The sequence below is a fragment of the Corvus brachyrhynchos genome, unplaced genomic scaffold (genome assembly GCF_000691975.1).
Source record: "Corvus brachyrhynchos isolate BGI_N302 unplaced genomic scaffold, ASM69197v1 scaffold19, whole genome shotgun sequence".
NCBI classification, from domain to species: Eukaryota; Metazoa; Chordata; class Aves; order Passeriformes; family Corvidae; genus Corvus; species Corvus brachyrhynchos.
This window is the reverse complement of record NW_008246061.1, coordinates 174,936-195,810: the sequence shown is the minus strand read 5'-3', so window position 1 is coordinate 195,810 and position 20,875 is coordinate 174,936. Positions and strand designations below refer to the sequence as shown.

General features: G+C 40.4%; 1 protein-coding gene across 1 annotated transcript; it reads left to right on the top strand.

Moving 5' to 3' along the window:
• Nucleotides 1-49: 49 nt before the first annotated feature.
• On the top strand, nucleotides 50-20,106 carry SUDS3 (SDS3 homolog, SIN3A corepressor complex component). Its single transcript, XM_017746474.1, has 12 exons — nucleotides 50-218; nucleotides 1,487-1,556; nucleotides 2,479-2,534; nucleotides 2,862-2,933; nucleotides 5,043-5,062; nucleotides 5,609-5,765; nucleotides 7,670-7,765; nucleotides 9,413-9,474; nucleotides 10,367-10,388; nucleotides 11,047-11,152; nucleotides 15,047-15,131; nucleotides 16,758-20,106. The coding sequence occupies exons 1-12, from the start codon at nucleotides 50-52 to the stop codon at nucleotides 16,854-16,856; spliced, it is 1,014 nt and encodes a 337-aa protein (XP_017601963.1). The 3' UTR covers nucleotides 16,857-20,106.
• Nucleotides 20,107-20,875: the final 769 nt, after the last annotated feature.

Below are 20,875 nucleotides of genomic sequence, written 5' to 3'. Positions count from 1 at the left end.
GACGGGGAGGGACAGGGGGTTGGAATGGGGGCTCTCGTGGGGGTGTGGGATGGAGAGGACCTCTCCGCAGGGCGCTTGGGGAAGGGCAGGGTGCTTAAAGGGTTCGGAGCGGCGAGAACACCCGAAGGAAACAAGGACCTACCTGTCAGGTTGCAGCGGTTCCCCGCGGAAGAGTAGAACAGCGAAGCCACCGGAGAGGTGGAGTTGTGGCTTCCCAGGTGAGGAGGAGGCAGTGGGACACAGGAGAGCGCTGAGCAGGGGCATTGAGTGGGACAGTAGGGTGGAAACAGTGGAGAAATCTAGTATATTGGTTTTATTTCCGTAGTTTGGAGGGGGAAGGAGGCGGCTAAGGGAGGAGAAAGTGTGGACAGAAGCATAGCAGTGCAGGAGGATGTGACAGTAGGAGAACCAGAGAGCGGGGGAGAAGAAGAAATTAAGTAAAACCCAGAGTATCCAGGAGTGTAGAGGGCATAAAATAGCAGATAAGGGGGATGTAGGAGAACTCTTGGACAGTGGCTGTTGCTGGCAGCAGAGCTCTCCATCCCCTCTGGTCTGGTTATGTGTGGGATGATGTTAAAGATGCAGAGGGTGACAGGGTCAATGAGGGCTCTCACAACAGTATGGAAGTCCTTTGTGGTGATACAGACACTTAAGTACATTTCTTGCAGTTAAAAAGCTTGTTGGTTTATCTTTGGCGTGTTAAATTTTATCTTAAGTTTAAACTGTTTGTTTGTAGTTTAAGAAAAATCTGAGAAAGGTTTGGTTTAAGGGGCTGGGCCCCCCTTCTATGTGTAGGGTATTAGTTGTGGTTTAGGTTTCTCATCTGTACCCTATAAAGTCCAGGCACACTGACCCCTCTTTGGAAAGGTAATGGATTCTTAGCTACCCACATATTATAAAGGGAAGCCTGAAAAATCTTAGTAGAAAAGTAGCAATCCCACAGTGATTTACTTTATTTATAGTTTATACTGTCTATTTATAAAATGCAGCTATCTTTATGGCAGTGCTGGTATTTGTTTGAATGTTGAAGTACTTCTAAGTGAAGTATAGCTGAGAAGTTCAGATCCCAGCCAGTAACTGCTCTCTTTGGTGAGATCTTTGTGGTCAATCCGAGCAGCACTGAGTTGGTGGAGCTCTAGTAACAAGTTCGTGAAATGTCTTTCAGTCTTTAGACTGTTTGTGTCTCACCTGTGTGAGTGTTAATGTAGAGCCCGTTGTCTTAAATGGGAAGAAATTCCCAGGCTCTCTGAAGTTGAAGTTGTTCAGACTTGATACAAAGCTGCACTGCAAAACTCACAGTTGTAGGAAGCTGAGATGCTTCATTTCAATCCTGAATTAATCTCTCAGGTTGTCTTTGTTAAATTGCCTGAGGTTTGGGGACTTTTTTTGTTTGCCTGTTTCCTTGTTTTTAAATAATTTACTACTTAGTTTGGGTTTTTTAAAAATACTTCTTAAATTTTAACAAGTTGCTTTTTGCCACATTTAGACACTGAGGATGCCAGCGAAACAGACCTGGCAAAGCATGAGGAGGAGGACTTTGTAGAAATGAAAGAACAGTAAGTAACCCATTCAAATTGCAAGTAAGGTGAAGTTCTGTTTATTTGTGGGTTTGGGGGTGTTTATTGCCTAAAACTTGCCAAATTTTGGGCCAAGATGGGGAGTTCAAAGTGCTTACCCCAATGGAATAGCTCATGAGTCCATACACTTGTATTTCTGCTCCCCCCAGTTACTTTCTCTGTTCTATATAAATTCAGGGAATTAAGGGCTGCTGCTGTTTTGAGCAAAGAAATAATTATGAGTTCTGGGAGCAGCTGCAAATGGATCCTGCTGTAGACAGATCCTTTAAATAAAATAAAGGCTCTGCTTTAGATAAGTTAAGGAGAAGTAAGATGCCTGTCCAAATGCCTTAAACAATTGAATTCTAGTCCTGAATCAGAAATGGATTTTTGGAGACTTGCAATAGTTTCCCCATGGTGTTTAGGAGCATTTTGCAGTATTTTGAGTTCTTGCTTACTGGCAGAGACCTGTTTTTATACAAGTCAGGAAGACCTGGCCAGTGTTAAACCACAGATGTGTGGTAAAAGAAAGGCAGGTTTGCAGCAGCGCCAGGAATAGACTTTGGTGGTTTTTTTAATAATGTGAGGAGCTAATACACAGATAATAAAACTTGAAATAGTGGAAGAATGATTCTGCTGTGAAGTTTCTGGTGTTTGTAGATCTAAATGTCATTTTAGATTTTGACATTAAAAAAAAAAATCCTATTTTATCCCAAATTGTAAACCCATTGTAGAACCAAAGAAGTGCCAGAATTTTTAAAACAATGAGAACCTTTCATTTGAATAAAATCCTTTTAGTTTGTAGTTCATTTGTTTCTTGAAGTTTTGAAAAGTTTTTGATTCTGTGTAAACATGTAACTTAAAGAGATGGTGGAATAGACTATGTGTGCTTGGTGTTTAAAGTTTCATGCTGTGTTTGCAGGATGTATCAGGACAAACTGGCATCTCTGAAGAGGCAGTTACAGCAATTGCAGGAAGGTAAGCTTCGAAGAGTAGCTTTGTTTTTTATTTTCAGCACTTTCCAAATGTCATAGAAGGAGGGGGGGTTTGAAAGATGTGAGCAGTATCCTTCACTGCATGTTGGCTCTCAGCTGTGCTGCAGAGTTAAAAATCCAGCCGCTTCCCATCTTTTCTCCATCTTAACTCCACTTGTAGTTAAGCTTCTGTGCTAAAACATTTCTTAAAAGGAGTAATCCCCTTTTCACAAAAGCAGGGAATGTGCTTTGAGTGGTGTATGGCTCCTTGAGGATATTTAATACTTGGGGAAAAAAAATTCAGTGGGAATATACAATTTATTTCCACTAGGTACTCTTCAGGAGTATCAGAAAAGGATGAAAAAGTTGGACCAGCAGTACAAAGAAAGGATACGAAATGCAGGTAAATGGAATTTCTCTCTAAAACACCGCAAATAACTTAAATGTGTGTCTTGTATAACACCTGAAGTAAAAAAGAGGTAATTCTGCCCTTTAAAGAAGAGGAACTTGCTGGAGCAGAGGGATCTTTGGGTATATATTAGGGTTTTTTCAGAGTCCACCAAACATGACAGGCTCTACCTTGATAATTTTTTTCCCTTGATCAGCACTGTTTGCTGACTGATAAACAGTTTTAGTCTTCATTTGTGTGAAACAGCACAAGTAAAAAGATTATTTTATTTTTATCTGCCTAACCCTCAGTCTCCCACTTTGGTTTGTTGTCTTGTGGCTCTTGCTGAAGCTTTTGGGTGCCCTGTCTCCTTCAGTTTGCAGGAGTGGGAAGTTAGGAGCAGGTGCTTTCCCAAAGATCTGTTTTATGCCCCGGAGCAATGAATACAGAGGATTTGCTACTGGAACTGTTGTTCTGCATGACTGTGCCATGGAATGGGCTGCCTGGACTTTGTGTCCTGCTCTGTTTCAAGGAGCAAAGGCCCAAGTTCATTTTTGAAGTGCCCAGTGCTCATCCTTCTGGGTGTTTTTATTGTGTTGCTGTAGAGGAATGGCTTGGGAATCAGATCCATCTGCTTGCCCTCACTCTTGCTTGTTCACTTTCAGGTAGTTCTTACCTTGGATATTGAAGCAGGGCCTTTATAGAAGGCTTTATGTGGAAATAGGAAATGTAGCTGCTCCTCCTTTAGAAAAAGAAGGCAATTCTGTATTTCTGAAAGTGCTTGGGAAGGTAAAGGATTTGCTTGAGGAACTGAACTGGTTTGAACAACTTCTTGATGACAGGAATCTGTCCCCTGAGATGAATTTCACTAATGATTTAGGTTGGAAAGGACCTTCAGAAAGACCTTTCACATGCACTAGAGCTGCATTCTGGCAAGCCTGGGCTGTTTTGGTAAAATTAAGCCTAAGTGCAAACTGGTATTTCTGGCTGGCCACGAGCAGTGCTGTAGCAGCAGAGTTCTTCCACAGGAGGGCAGGTGGTGATCACTTGGAATTTTATGATTAAAAAATCCAGCTGCTTGTACTACGGGAATAAGGGTCTTTTATGCTTGTCCTTGCCATGCTGAGGTTTATTAAAACAACAGTTTAGATTTACCTGTATTTGATTGTCTGCATAATGCTGCTTTCATGCTTTGCAAATAGGAAGTTTGATTTTTATTGCACCATTCTCATATTTGGTGTGTATCTATTGCTGTTTTTTACATTTTTTTAAAATAGTGGAGTAGTACAGTGTTGCTACTACAGCCTTCTCCAAAACATGTTTGAAGCTTGGGATCTTTGCAGAAGTTTTTACTATTTCAGGTATTGCCAAAGCTTAGTATGCTGGTGAAATGTGGTGAGTTGAGGGCTGATCAGGGGCCTTAGTTTGCTTTTGTTGCCGCTATTTTGAGTAAAAATTTTGGTTTGGGCATTACTCCTCCAAGAAATGCAAGAAGGGTCCCATCCTGCTTAATCTCAAGTTGTTAGAGATGACACAAGCATCATCAGCAGAACTATTTCACACCCAGAAATCCACTCACCTCATCCATAGGCCTGACTTGAACTAATCATTGCCATATGTTGGCAATTAACCCTCAGTGCTGCACAACAATTCTGTTGTTGCCCCAGGCTTAACCAGCCTGAAATCACACATTTGAGCCTCTGACAGCTGCAGAATTATTTGTGAACCAGTCACTGCTGAGATTCATGAAGTTGGCTAAAACTTTGAATATTTAGCTGCATATTTCAAGTTTCTATTATTAGTTGATTAATTAAACTGGAAGATGGACTGCCTGTTTAGTACTTCTGGGAATAGTAGCTGAACCGAATAGCGTAGAATACTGGAAGCTTTTCAGTGTGGTGACAATCTGTAAAAAACCTCTAGTAACAGTGCATTTTTGTGGAACTTTTTCATAGTCACTTTATTTTCAACATAAAGCTGTGAAGTCAGAGTAGAGGTTGGATAAGTACATGCATTATTTGGTTCACTTCCTGTCTTGGCTGCAATATTCAATGGCTTAAAATGTTAAGGAAGTAATTTCGTGCAGCTTTGAAGGTAATAAATTAAGTATTTCTTGTGTTTCAGAACTGTTCCTGCAGCTGGAAGTAAGTACTCTTAATTTATCAAAAATATGCATTAATTAGATGGAAGAGGCATAAACCTTGTTTTATCAACTTGTGTTTGGGCTTGTTTTCCCAGAAGGCTTAAAAGAAATTTTCTTCCTCAAGCTGGCTTGTTACATTTGAGATGTAGTAGAGCTTACTGCTGGTATTACCTCAAGTAACTTCTGCGCTTTTGTTAAAGTAGAATTAAATATTTGCTATTGGCCTCTTGTATCTGGCTGTGCCCTGGGCTGGTCTAAAAAGGGTGTTTAAGGTGATAAGTGCTGTTTATAAATCTGCAGAGCTCTCTGCTAGAGACTTGATTTGTTATGCAACATTAAAATGTCTTTTTACAACTAATTCTTTTGCCAATATAATAGCACGATAATCATATTTAGATGTTTTTCTGTAGATTGTGAATATTGATAATCTTTAGAACTCACACCGGTTTTGAACTGAAAAGCTGACCAATAAAACGTTTGAAAAGCTGTTGTGATATCATTAACTTGAGTGCTTAATTAACCTTCTTGCTCTTTGGGTTTGCATTAGACAGATCAGGTGGAGAAAAATTATGTGAAGGAAAAGAAAGCAGCAGCAAAGGAGTTTGAAGATAAGAAAATTGAGCTTAAGGAAAATCTGATAGCGGAGTTGGAAGAGAAGAAGAAGATGATTGAGAATGAAAAGCTAACCATGGAATTAACAGGAGGTAAAGAAGATAAGCACCTGTCATTTGTGTTATCCACTCTGCTTCTGCTTAGGAAAAGGTGGCAGTGCTTAGGTAAAGGTGGCAGTGCTGGTTTACACAGACCGCTGGTGGGAAATGCCAAGAGGGGCAGAACACAAATTGAGGGTCTTTTAATGGAGAAAGCAGCTCAAAATTCAGTGACCTGGATTGCTACCAGGTGAATCAAGCAGTGCCAGTGAAGCAGCAGAGTGGATGATGGGCTTGCTTATATGCAGGGAAAGACGCTGCTTTGGTTCCCTGATGTAGCAGTAAAACTATTGAGATATGCCACAGTATTGACCTAACCAGTGATGCCAGCTTGTAAAGCTGTGTCCTGGTCTTCCTGCAGGAGTGAGTGGTCAAGTAGTTGAAGAAAGCCAAACAATAAAGGTTGAAATACGCTGCTTAAAGCCAGAAAAAATAGATTTGTGGGTTACATATGTGTCCAGGCTCTAGAAAATTTATATTAAATGGACAGATTTTTTTGAGACAGTTGGTACCCTTGGTGCCTTGCAGTGCTCTGTGGTAATGGACACAGGGGAGCCATGTCAGGGGTTAATTATTCCTGCAGAGTTCTGTTGCTGTGATAGTGGACCAAAAGTCTGATTTGATGCTCTGAGAGCAACTCCTGCACTTCATGGACTGATAATGTTGGTTTTGTTGCTGAGGCCTGTCCATGAGTTACACCTTTAATGCATGGTATCTACAGGTTTTTATATAAACTAACAATTTAATGAATACTCAGAAATAAGAATTAAACCATGTTCTGGCATATTAAATGGTACTCTTAGCTTCATACAAACTCTCAGGGCTGATGTGCACTTGAAATCAGCTTGAGTTATGCTGTTTCCCTGGTAACTTTTTATTATTTACGAAGTCTGGTCTCATGGTCATCCTTGTTCACCTTTGAGATGAGGAGAGAAGGAATTTGGTGTATTTTCCACGTGCAAAGCTGCTCAAGGTTTTAGTGTCTAGAGGGAGCCAAAGGGGCTTCACAGGTTGAAGTGCTACCCAGGGTGTGATTCAGGGGTGCTTAGAGATGAGCAAATAAATCTCAGCACATAGAAAGGGAGGTGGAATGATGTGTCTGGCATTTATGATATGGTCTCCTGGCTGCCAGTTCAACATAACTTCATGAACTAAGGAATGAGTTGCGAGATTTTTCAGTAAAGTTGTTCAGTAAAGGTTACCTGTAGACATTCGGACAAACGAAGTTCAGATAATTACTTGGTGATGAGACTGGTGTTTTAAGTTTTTAACAGACTTTCTTGTTTTTCCTCAGTGCATATGCTGCAGTTTACTTCCTGTCAACTGCTGCTCTGTGTGTTATTAATTAGGCTCATTTCATTAATCATTCTTAGATAATCTGAATTTAAATACTGTTTGTTTGAAATCACTCCAGCAGACTTGTATCAGTCTTCAATGCAGAAATTTTCTCTAATCTTTTGACAAAGCTGTTTTTCTGCCTTGTAGATGAGAGCGCAATTGATTTGTAGCTGATGTTTTACATGCTATTAATGATCCAAGTTGGGTTGGGAAAGAACTCCATGAACTTGGTCTTTTAAATGCTCTGTTCCCAAGCAGATAACATTAGCATGAAAAGAATTTGCCTTGAATCCTTGTAGCATCATTGTGCTGCTTATCTGTACCTGGAGCAGCTGTAACCATGGCATTGCCGCACTGAACAGTGACCTGATGGGAGAGAGAACTTGGATTCACTGTCAGCACTTCCATGCTGGAAGCTATCACAAAAAAAAAAAAAAAAAAAAGGCAATTTGTTGTATGAAAGAGGAAAGATTATTTTCCTTGTGCCTTATGTAGAAAGCTGCTGCTGCTTACTCCTTTCTCTCTGGTCTTATCAGCTCTCCAACTTCATTACTCTACAGATTCAATGGAAGTGAAGCCTATTATGACAAGGAAACTGAGACGGCGACCAAATGATCCAGTTCCTATCCCAGACAAGAGGAGGAAACCTGCCCCTGATATCCTTTCATGGAGTCACTGTTGGATTTGCAGCCACTGTGCTACCCACCCCTCTGTTGTTTTGTACAGCAAGGAAAATGAAATGAAATGTCAGGTTCAGATTTTAACTGAAGCACAATTGTCCTGTATGATGTGTGCTAAAGCAATATAGCAGTTATATAATACAATACATATATAGAAACCAGTGTTTGGAGATCCCTTGGTATCCTAACTTAAACCTTACAGTATCATGAGATAACTTTTTTTTTTGGTCAGTGAGAATAGTTTGAATTCTACAGGCAATTTAGTTCACAAAAGAAAAACTTTAAACGAACATTACATATATATATGCTGAGATAATTGATTCCATAGATAGTAAATGGCTTTTTTCATTTCAAGACATGACAAAGCATTTACCAGAAAGATCATATTTGTCATATCAAACTAGTTTTTCAATTTCTGATAAAGGCTTCAGATCTCTAATCCAGAGATGCATAGCAAAAGCAAGGAGTGCTAGATTTGTTCTTTGAATGAGAAAAGATGAAGATTCATCTTGTTTTCATGTATCACAAGAGTCAGAAAAATATGTCTGTGTAATCCTTAGCATCTGCCTTGCTGCATGTCTCAGAATTAAAATGTTCCTTGGCTTCTGGAAATACGTTTTTAGCTCCTCTGTGATGATAGGCACTTTTTCTATTTGTATATTAAATTCACCTGGAGAGGAAGGCAAGGATATTTGCTTTGCAGAGGCTTCTTATTAGATTCTAAACTTGTATGTCTTGGATTAAAAAAAACTTATCTGAGTGACTCTCATTTTCTGAAGGCAATATCAAACCTTGAACTTTTGGAGTTCATGCAGGATGGTCATGAGCATCTCCAGTTTCAATTAACCTCCTTCTGGTTGGAGATTCTGTTCGCTCTTTCAGGAAAAAAAAATCATTTATTAGTGCCCCTATCTCATCCAAAGTAAATGAGTTTCATGGTGACCATGACCTGTTAATTGAGCATGATACAGCAGCCACAGTATGAAAGTCTCTGCCTTTGCTCACTGGGAGAGGATTAAAGTCTGTCAGAACCAAAATCCTTGCTATGGAGCCCAACAACTGTTAACTTTAGTTTAATACTTTGAATACTTTTGGCTAAACACTTGTTTTGAAGAAACTGAATACAGCAGACCTCTAATAAGATTATCATACACTTACTTGTATTTTCTCAGGTTTTGGGTTTGTTTTCAGGTGCATTGTAGTCTCTTATTTATCCCCAGCCACACAAAGTTTTGTTTAACTAGGTTTAAGTGGGATTTAGCTTCATTGTAAAAACCTGAAGTGAGTCTGTTGTTTCAGCTCACAGACTCTTCTCCACAGAAGTACAAGATGAAAAACACTGAAAATGCTGGTGCTTGATGCCTCCGTGAAGTCAATGTCAGTGCAGTCAAGGTTTTTCATTGATGGTTGAGTCTGAATAAGTTAAAATTATTTTGCACTCTGCTGCTAAGACAGTGGGGATGGACTTATATTAATTCCTCTGACAAAGAAAAAAAGCTCAAGTAAGACATTTATTAAAATCCTGGAAACCTTTTGGCTTACATTTAGTCAAGTGAAATGTCATTGACCTTTAATTTTTAGCCTTGCTTCTCAAGAGTTTATGGAAACCTTAATTCTGGATACCTCAGTTAAATTATTTGTTGACTGATGAGCAAATAATGGAGGACCTAAGGACGCTGAATAAGGTAGGGATTGTTGTTTTGATGGTATTTCTTTGTTTTAAAGAGAAGGCAAATGCTTTCCCCTGAAGAGAACAGAGATCTCTTTTATGTTCCTTTTTGAGATGTGGGACTATTTCATCCCTGTAGGCTTTCTGAAGTAGCACAATAAAAGATTTAGTGAGATGGTATCTCCTCCTTTTTATTGAGGTTTAATTAACCTAATTAGAATGACTGTCACCTAAAAATGTTACCTTTTGTCTGAACCAAGGGATGAGCTATGTTAAGGAGTTTCTTCCTCATGGCTGAACAGATGTCAGTGTGTTTTTCTGGGAGATCATAGTCCGCCTTTGGTTTAGGCCTTAGTGTGGGCTAGGTTTTTTAATTAATTTTTTTTTCCTCCCTGCTGTCAGAGTATTTCAGCAAGCTGGGTAGGGGGCAGTGTGCGTGTTTATAGTTTTTCTAGTTTGGATTTACATACTGTTTTCTTGCTGAACACTTGAAGGCTTATCTAATTTTTTAGAATATAAGCTGCTCCTTAAGGCATTTCAGGATGGTAGTGGGACACTGGTTTTGTGCCAGCTGTTGAGGTTTCCCTAGTGATTTATCTCCTGTATTTTGTGTACCCAGAGAAATGTTGTATGATGTTCAAAAATAGTGCATTAGATGGGTTTGATTTGTTTGAGTGGGTTATCTGAATGCTCTGAAGTTCAGGTTTTTGGGCTTTTGTATCATTATATTGATTATCTGCACCTTTGGCAGTTTATAGCACAATGCTCTGGTTATGTGTTATGCCACTGAACAGAGCATTTAAAATAGAAATACTCAGAGCATGGAAAGTAAGATATCCGAAATTAGCACTGCAGCTTCTGTGGCTCCTGTCAGATCTCTAACACTGCTTTACTCTCTTCCCATGTAGCTTAAATCACCCAAGAGACCAGGTGAGTTACAGATGCATTGGAACTTGTTCACGGGGGTGCTGTTCTGAACAGAGAATGGTATTGTAGATGTTTGACTGTGCATTTTGCCTATGGAATTGCTGTTCTTTGTGGGGTGCTGATGTTGGTCAGGGATGGGAAGGGGGGCATGTGCATCTTTGGTGGCTGAAATGCCTGGGCATGGAACAATCAAGCTGTGAAAAGAGGTTTTCCATTACATTCAGGTGCATCTGGGCACCTTGTCTGCTTGTCAGGCCCATTCAGGGATTGACCACTTCTGGTCAATCTGCCTCCAGCTCTCTAGATGTGCCTGTACACTTTATTTCAAGACAGAGTGGGACTAACTTGCCTCAGTAATTTTAACCATATTTAACTAATTAACTGTGGATTATAACTAAAACAAAATCAAGGACATATTGCCCATCACTTATCCATAAATGTTTTTTCAGATAAATGCTGTATTTCAGTGAATATTTTAACTCAAGGCAGAGGTTGAGTTACTCATCACAATATATAATATTTTCCTGATGGATATTTGAGTTTTTGTTTTCTCTGCTTGTTATTTCTGTACACATGACCTTATTAACTGTAGTTTTGCAGTCAGAGGTGCTGCTGATGGACTCGTGCTGGTCTTTAACCAGAGTGTCTCTTCTGTCTCCAGCCTCCCCCTCCTCTCCCGAGCACCTCCCAGCTACACCAGCAGAGTCTCCAGCACAGCGATTTGAAGCTCGGATAGAAGATGGAAAACTCTACTATGACAAGAGATGGTGAGGCCTGGGGAATTTCTGTTTTCATCAGTCTGAATGTTAAGTAGTGAGGAGGCAGAGGCTGCAGAGAGAAATGGCTTTGATCAAAGAATTGGTGGACAAAATGCTTTTGGGCAGAGATTTGCTGCTCCCTGCACAGGCTCAGCATTGATCCAGTAAAGCAGAGGTGATGATGGAGTGTTTACACTGTGCAGGCTTTCAGAGATAACTGGTGGCTCCAATAAAAGGAGACTTGAATCTTTTCTATGGCCCACTGTGGCAGTCAGGAAGTCAAACCTAATACGAGGTAGGAGAGCCAGCAGCAGCCACAGTGGTATGTAACTGAAGCTGCCCAGCTTGGATACAGACACTCTCCATGATTTGCTGTCAGCACCACTCACATTCCTGAGGTTCAGTTTTCCCAGCATTCCACAAGGTGGCAGAAGAAATCGTCCACCAGCTGCTCAGGATGAAAAATGCTTCTAATAAATCCAAATAACCTTTAAAGATCAAACCCACCTGGGAGAGGCAACTTCAGAATTGCTGATTGGATTTATGTCTGTTGAGGTTTATGGCCATACAGCTGTACAAGCCTCACAAAACACAAGGAAAATATTAAATTCTGCAGAGGAGTCTTAGTAGATCTTAAACTTAATCCATGAGATTTGCAAACCTGGATAATCAAGGGGGTAATCTTGAACTCCTTGAGCAGAAAGCAATTTGCGAGTCATCTGCTTATTTGTAGCCTACTTCAGTGTTCTGGTGCCTCAACATAACACATGATGAGGCTGTAATTTTATCACAGAAGTAGGTGTGAAGCTGTTTTTTTACACAGCAATCACCTCGGCCAGTTGGTCAGTTTTTCCTTCTGACTGCAGTTTGAGAGTTCAGTGTACACAGCTCTCATAAAAGCTGCTCCCTGCAGTTCAAACATCCATGAAGCATAAAGCAGATAAGAACTGAACAGGCTACTTATTCCACAGATTCATCAAGTGCCTTTTTTTTTTTTTTTTTTTTTTTTTTGCTTTCATAAAGTTTTTTGTGTATAAAGTGACTATCCCCAGGATATATTTGGATGAATAAACTCTTCAGAATTTTGAAGCATATGGAGTACTTGAAAAGTGTTCATAGTAAAAAAAGAAAGAAAGAAAAAAAAGGCATCTGAAGTAATCTGTCAGTAAAGCTCAAAACTTGCCATTAAATGTAAACCTGGAAGAACTTCAGTGACCCCAGATGAATCTCACCAAAGCACCAGCTCTCTCTGAAGGTTATCTAGCTGGGACAGAAAAACCACTTAACAGATACTTTCATCTTGCTGAATTCAGTTGTCATGGGGGTCTTACTGTCAGGAATTCCAGCTGTTGTCTTTCCTGGCTGCCTTGTTCTTACGCTGTTTTAAGACCAGTATTTTACCTTTTTTTTGGTTGTAATAATTCTGCTTAGATTTTTTTGATTGATAGTAATAGTACTTGTGCAAAGTAGCTGGTGTTTTAAAATAATGAAGTAACTCTCGGTAGGGGGAGGGTAATTCTTCCTAAAGTGCATAAAGAGTGCTGGCATGCACAGAAATCCTAAACCTGACAGCCCAGGAATGACTTTCTCTGTTTCCTGATGCAGCCCTGCATGACAATTACCTGAAAACAGGGAATGTTTAAGGCCAGTAATGAACCCCATGAGGTCTTGTAGAGACATTTCACAGACGTCTCCAAAGTGGAGTGTTTCAGGTGAATGTGGAATTAGACTCAGTATTTCATCCTCAGAGCTCTGTGTTCCCCCAGCAAATCCTAAACCACAGTTCCTGTAAAGCAACCATCTTTTTGCTTTTTAGCTTTGCTGCATACAATAATGCAGAGGGATTTCTTTCAATCTTCTGATGGAGTTGCAGTTGGAAATCTCAGCCTTTCAGCAAAATATTTTATAGCAGGAAATAGAATTAGTTCTGCTTGCCTCACTTAGTGTGTTTTACCTGCTGCAACAGCGAGAGTTGTTTGGCTCTTTGCTTTCCTGAAAGCCGACTTAAACCCCATTTTTCATCTGAGGTAATTTCCTCAATTCAGTCTCTCTCTGGATACATAAACTTGGCAAAAGGGTGAGACCTGACCAGGTAGCTAATGCACCAGGGTGCTGTGCCTTCAGCTGCCCTGTCTCTGTGAGCGTGGAGCGTGAGACAGCTGAGACGACTCTACAGTGAAACACTGCTGACTTGGTTCTTTGCCTTTTCTGTGCACAATTAACATTAATTTCCTGATGGAGAGTAATTCATGATGTGAAATCCAAGGGCTGAATGAAGCCTCTGATGTGTGTCATCAGCTTTGGTAATCAAAAAATGAAAGTGGGGAAAAAATATTTCATTGTCTGTGTGGGCACAGAATACTTGAGAGCTGTTGTTTGTCCTGGTATCTCCTGCACTCCTGCTGATTGTATCAAGATCCTTGCTTAAGTACTCACAGCATGGCATGGTGGGGCACTGCTGGACTGAGATTTTTGTCTCATCTTAGTGAGGCCTTGGGTTTGTAGTAGTTTATTGAGTACCTTGGTATCATTTAATGACATCTGAACTTGCTAAACTGAGATTTTTTTGGCTCAGATCATTGTTGCTGTTGCATGGCCCTGGAACCCACTGACAGTGTTTCTGTCAAAATGAAAGAGAAAGACACCTGTGCCCCCAACCATTGTTTTAAAGGTTGCAGGATGTGGGGATTTTTTTATTCCCTCACCACCCTCCCTCCGTGGGTAATGAGTGTGTTTGGAAGGCTCAAAGCTGACACTCATTCCAGTTACAGGCAAACACTATGAAAATTCTGAGTGCAGGAGCCAGTAGGAAGAGATTGTGGAATCAACCATTGGAAGACTTCCACATGTACAGTATGGTTATTTTAGCAATAACTGTAAAGATTAAGTAAATCTGTGCATTTTGCAAATGGCAGTCAGGCTGCAGGGGGTTGCACTGGGTAGCTACTGAGGGAATATCTGTGCAGGGGTTCTGCAGCTTGGATTGCCCAGATAAAATCATGATTAGGGGAAAGGTGGAACTACACTTATGCTTTTATAACTGTAAAGTGTTTTGGTGCTTGCTTGATTAAGATGATTTACTTAAAAATCACCTGTTCCAGTGTAATTAGTTCTGCCTATGGAACAGAATGAGGCAGAATGAACAGAAACTGGGGTTTTGGGGCTGGCACACTGCAGCACTTAGACAAATGTGGGCTGTGAAAGAGGCAAGTCCATGGAATCAAACAATTCAGAGTTACAAATTTCAAAGGCTTTGTTTTATACACAACACATTAAGAACAATATAGAGCTTAAAATGGGATGAAGTGGATGTGCTTAGTCATGGCCTCCTTATGGCGGGCATTTACAGCTCGTTACAAAGTCAGTTACCATTCTGAGTATTTTCACAAAACATGACAGCATTAGAAATTTGAAGTCTCATTAAATGATGCACAGACTGCACTGATTGAGGGTAATTCACTTTTGCTAGTGGTGGTGCTCTAGTAATTCTGTATTGGGGAATAAGCTGAGTATCTGTGATTTGCTCTGTCATATTTTGTCAGGCATGATAAGGAGTTGCCTTCTGAAATCCATCCTGTGTCTGAAATGGGAAAGGCTGCTTGGATTAAACCTTGAAGCTTGGGTGTGTTGTCAGTCACTGTTCCCCTGGGTTGTGGCTGGGGCTCTGTCTCTCCCCCTTGCAGTTGTGAAATCTGTTTTCAGTGAACTAAGACCCTCCTGCATTTCAAAATACCATTAAATGCAGAGTGTGTGATCAGATCACCCACTGTTTTGTAAAGATGGAGAAAGTTGTGTGGAAAGAAAAGCAGACTTCACATTTACTCTGTCCAGCTTTATCAATAATGGTTTTATGCATTTCCTTTTTTCTTTTTCTTTTTTTTTTTTTTTTTCTTCTTTTTGCAGGTACCACAAGAGCCAAGCTATTTACCTGGAGTCTAAAGAGAACACAAAAATCAGCTGTGTGATCAGTTCTGTGGGTGCCAACGAGGTGCTGGGCTGCTTTTATTTGTCAGGAAAGGGGGGAAAGATAGGGGTCCAGTAAGGGCTAAAGATAGATTCTGTCTGGTGTGTAAAGAAGCTGAACCCAAGATAAAACTGACTTGAGAAATCTCTTTTTGAGATGGGAAGATATGTGCTCTGTTTCTGAAGGATAATCCTACATTTTGCAAGCTCCTGCAGCACTTGGGCAAAAGGGAGCACTTTGTTCTTTGCTTGCAGATTCCAGATGCTTCAGGGAAAGAAATAATAGACTTGAGTGCACTTCTCCTCAATCAGGCAATAAAGGAACTTTAATTTGTTGTGGCAGCTAAGGGAAAACACTTTATTTTCCCCAGACTGAGTTGCATGTGGGATCTGTTTGTGTCACAGCTGTTCCCTTTCAGTGACAGTTGTGGCACTCAGTTGGGTGTTCAGATAAAACCAGTGGTAGTGTGCTCATGGATGCATTAAAATTTGTTTAAAGTTATTACTGTAATGTAGCAAAACTAATGTATCATTCCATCATACTGTGGTAGAATATAAAATTGTACTTGTTTGTTTCCTACAGTTGTTCAAAGTTTGTGGGTTTTTGAATTCTTTTAGCAAGCAAAACATGCCAAATCCTTGGAAATGTTGCCATTGGGAGATTGATTATCAATGAATGTTGATTTTAATTTCTCTGGAGAAATAATTGAAGTAGAAATCCAGGCGAATACTAAATTTATTTTACATTGAGGGGTCCTGTTAAGAAAGTCAATTTATAACTAAAATAATAAGAGTTAAATCAATCTACTGTACCAGACCTGTAGCTAATTATAAAAAAAGAAAAGTTTAGTGTAAATCATAGGCCAGCATAACTTTATAATCCTTTGCAGTAGGAAATACTGGATTTCCCTCCTAAAAGACTCCAATACTAAGAGCTGGATAATTATTGCTCAATGTATTTATTGAAATATGTTGAAATGCACTAGAAGGATATAATGCAGAGGAAATTGCTCCGACTTGATTTTTAAAATACATGTTTTTAGATCTAAACACCTTGAAGGTGATTTTAAAAACTCTCTGGAGTGGCTGCCTTGGTGGCAGCACTTTGTCCTCTGGAACACGTGGTATGAATCCTTCCATGCAGGTGTTTAAGAGAGAGGCCCTTTTATCTCCAGACACGATTTCTGTGGTACATTGTAGGAAATGCTTCATGGAACAGAATCAGAATAAGCTTTTCATTTGACTAATAGTTACTTGTCTGGGCAAATCCCAGGATAGATAATTTTATGATCTGTGCATCTAGAGAGACTTACTCTTGATTAGGCAAAGCTCAGTGCCACGGTTCTGTTGTGAACTGTAGCAGGAGGAACCTGCTTTCCTGGTGGTGCTTGAAAGAGTAATTTTTCTTGAGGACTGTTCTGAGCAGGAAGTTAAGGAGGTGAAGTTTAGATACCTTATTTCATTTTCTGCTCAGGTTGCAAATGCCTCCCGTGGGGAGGGAGAAGGGATTAACCTCATTGATCTGTGCCCCCTGAGGTGCTCAGCTCTGCCACTAAGACACAGAGTTAATTTGTCTCTGTATTGCTTTCTGTGAGTTTTCCCTTTTTCTCCCCTACCCTGCCCCATTCTTTTTGCTCTTTCTCTCCTGCAGATCTGGGTGAGGAAAACCAGCGACAGCACCAAGATGAGGATCTACCTGGGCCAGCTGCAGCGGGGCGTGTTCGTGATCCGCCGGCGCTCAGCCGCCTGACTCTGTTCTCCCCGGCCCTTTCCTGGTTTTTAACGGATCACCAAACCTCTGCCAGGGGCTCACAGGCTGCTCACTCCTCCCAGCAGCAGGGAACAGTCCTGACCTCTAACGAGACACTTTGTGGCTGGCCACATAATCCCCAGTAGTCCTTAAACCTTTAGTGATGCCCAAGCACTGCCCTGGACTATTTCTGGATTTTGCATCAAGCTTCCGTACGCTCTCTTTGTATTTTGACTGTTTGAGAAGACTTTGCATCATCCTCCTTTTCATCGTTGTTTCGTGGTGCACAGATGGGACTCGTATGTCAAAAACATCATCATGTTTCTTTTGGGAGTCAGACCCATGGACGAAGCTTTGCTTGTCAAGGCTTGAGGTTATTCATGCTTTTTGGCCTTGTTTTCCTGCAAGGCTCAGGATTTTGGGCAAAAGATGAATCCTGCCAGGTTTCAGCTGCAGCTGAGAGATGCCTCCAGAATACCTGGTGCATAACATCAGCTTTATTGGGTGGACTGTTGAAAGACTGAAGCGCTTGAGAGTTTTTTAGGATGGTGTTGAACAGCTCAGAAACTGCTGAAAATACAGTGATTTTAATGTAGCTCAGAGTCATGCGTGGTTAGTCAGAAGCTTCCATTTCTCTTCACATTAAAAAACCCTTCAATGAACAAGCAGAGTATGTCTGTTTGCTGATACAGATTACCTGGAATAGGTGGATGACTAAATTAAAGGAACAATTACCTGGATTTTGCAGATAGCAAGGCTGTATAAACTCTGTGTATCTATAATCACTCACAGATGTAGAGAGGCAAAAGATCAATTTCCCTTTTTTCATGGATGCTCAGAATAACAGGTGGGATCCTGCTGACAGGAGATACGGGATCTGTAGTATCCTCCCAAGGAGCCTGGTATAGAGTAGAAAGTGGTGTTGATGTGCTGTTAGCTGGAACCGTCATTCCCTGAAATGCTTTGCAAAGGGCTCCCCATGGAGGTTTTTTTAATTACAGGAGGTAACCCTGGGTTTCTACGCTTGCCCTCCTGCAGCACAAGTGAAAATGCCCAAATAATGACGTTAAGGTACTCCCTAGGTGTTTAAAGATCTGCCTCTGGCATTCCTTTATTATTCCTAGTCATTCACTGATGGCTGGAACCACCAATGCCATGTGTGACTGCCTTGGCAGGAGCCACATGGTGCCCTGGCAGTGCTGTCACATTTCTGCCTTCTGTGCAGAACAACTTTGTGCTCCTTTTGATTACTAGTCAAAAAATTGTAAATTCTGTCTTTCTCAATATCTGTCACTTTGAGGCATCTTTTGGTTTTGCTTTTGAGCTGCCTTCTTGTTAACATCTGTCAAGCCTTTCTTTGGTGTCTGGGTAAATGGAGTAAAGGGAGGGGTGCTGCAATGACTGTGCCCATCTCCTTCCTGCAGTTGGGTGACAGTCACATCCCAAAAACTGACGCCTGTATGTGGGTCTGGAGTGGAGTGTGATGGCTGAGTTCCTGATGTGACTGAGACACCTGACTTGATTTTTGCTGTGTTTGGAGTTTTGAGTGGATCTAGGGCTCTGGCAAGGAAGGAGAGGGTGTTTCCCACCCCTTGACAATGTGCCATCTCTGCTGCAGCTTAGGCAGGCAGAAAGCAGCAGGCTGGATTTTGTCAAGTTTAACAGCTTACTTAATATAACTTAACATTCTCTGCACATGTCACAGGTTTTTGATAAGGTGATGATGTACCAGACAGGATTTGTCACTGAGTCTTTAAATGAACATTGTTCTAATAATAAAAAGTGCTAAGGAAGTAGCAGGATTTATTTCCTGTCTGTATCACTTTATCAATATATGTATTTGTGAGAATAGCTGGGGACTTAGGTTCAGTTTTGGGGGAGATACTTTGCCAACAGCCATCTGCTTCCGTGGTGTTCCCTGTTCTGGGGTAATTTTGGGTGTTAATAAGAAAATAGAAATGTGGAGGGGACGTCAGCGCGTGTTGGACAGGAAGAGGGGCTCCATGAACTGATGGTGAATCAGGGCACTGCTTCCTCATGGAAGTTGGCAAACCCTGGTCTCAAACTCTTTCACACCAATCTTGTGTCTCCAGGAAGGATGTGTGAGGTTTGTACAACCTCCGTCTGTCAGAATTCCTTGCCAGTTTCCCCAGTGCCCTTGGGTCAGCCTTTGAACAGTTAATTTCTGCTTTTGGCAGCCCTGAGTAGGGGTTATACTGTTGGAAATGGCTCACACTTAACTGCTACACTGAAGGAATTTTGTTTATAGGCTACTTCATTCTCAGTTTCTTAATGAAATGAAAGTCTGCCTTGCCTTTGTTGATCGCCATAAAGAGTAGATGTGTCTCACTGAGTAAATGAATATTGTATCTTGTATTTTTTTTATCCTGGCAGGCTGTTCTGTAATGGCCTGAGCCATTTGCAGGGCTGGAAGTGATAAAGTGCAGTGCCTTGCTGTGCACTCAGGGAAGCAAATGCCTTTTTTTTTTTTTTTTTTTTTTAAATCCTAAAAGGATGCACAAGTAGTTCTGTGGCGAGGATGAGGCATGTGGAGATCAAGAGTAGAGACATCAGCTGTAGAATTGAAGATTTCCTGCCACAGCTTGGAAAAATAGAGACAAGTTACTCAAGGAGATGGACAAGGTCTTGCTTGAATTCTAGGAGAAAATTGACTTTTCTGTCTGCTCTTTGCCTGCTTATCGTCAGTCTTGAAGGATCCCAGCCCTCTGAACAGAAACAGCTTTGCTGCAGGTATGAAACAATTTAATCCTCATTATGAACAGCATTCAAAGTAAATTTAGGAAATGGCTCTAACTCGTCATTACAGTAATTTTAAAGAAAGGTGAACCTTCTGCCAAAAATAGACTTCTGTTGAGGGTTAAATTGCAGTTGGCTGTTGACTCATATTAAACTTTTTTTTTTTATTGCTTTGAGCAATGGACTGTGATGTTAATACATGTAAAATAAAAAAGACATCCCCCCCAGCCATTAGATGTTCCAATGGAAGGAAGCCAGATCAGGGAGCCAACTTCCAGGAGCTTTTTGACATCATACTCATGGAAAGGTTTCCAAAGAGGCTTTTTCCAAGGACAAATGCTAATACACAAAATTGTCTTTTTTAGTTTATGTGCTCTGCCTGGAATTTTGTAAAGAGACAAAGGGATTTAATGACAGAAACCTTAATTGTTTGCCTTGTTTTTTGTAAATTTCTGGGGAACTTAAAGAAAATAAAGCCTAAAAGAGCAAGAAACAGCTGTGACCCTTGTGAATAACTGACGTTCTTCCTCCTTCAGAAAAAAGAAAAAGCAGCTTTTGGGTTTTTGTTCCACAGAAGCAAACACTGAAATATTCAGAAAATCTGGAATGGGTGTCTAAGGTTTGCTGCTACTATTTTTAGTTTGCCCAGTTCTAAAACTAAGAATTTAATATACAGTGAAATATTTAGAAAACAAAAGAATGCACGTTTCTTTTTTTCTATGATTTATTGAAAACCTGTTGTCAATGAAACTCCAAATTTCATACAGTTAAAGAATTCCACTATTGCAATGTTTTGCTGAATGTGGAAAACACCTTTAATATTTAACATCAGCTCAAACTTTGGGGATGCCAAAATATCTTGTAATACTTAAGTACTTATCATGTTACAGTGGAGTAATTCTGTTTATTTAGATTTCTCCTTTTTATGCAAGAATGCTTTTCTGTGAAATACTGATTTTAATTTTTAAATAGGCACAAAGAACAGCTTGGGTTTATGAGAACCAAAACCCCCATAAAATATTTGGGGTTTTTTTTCTACTCTAATTTGATGCTAATAAATAAGCAGAAGGGGAGAGTGGCTCAAAGAAACCTTGGGACCAACATTTAAATAACATTTAGGTGACAAAAGAAATGCAAAATATTCTCCATGGTGTATATCTAAACAGGATGGGTGTCTCAACTCCCCTCACATAATTAAAATGCTGAACAGCAGCACAGGAAGAGTTACTTAAGCCTTTGGTTCTAAAATAGCAATGCTCTGA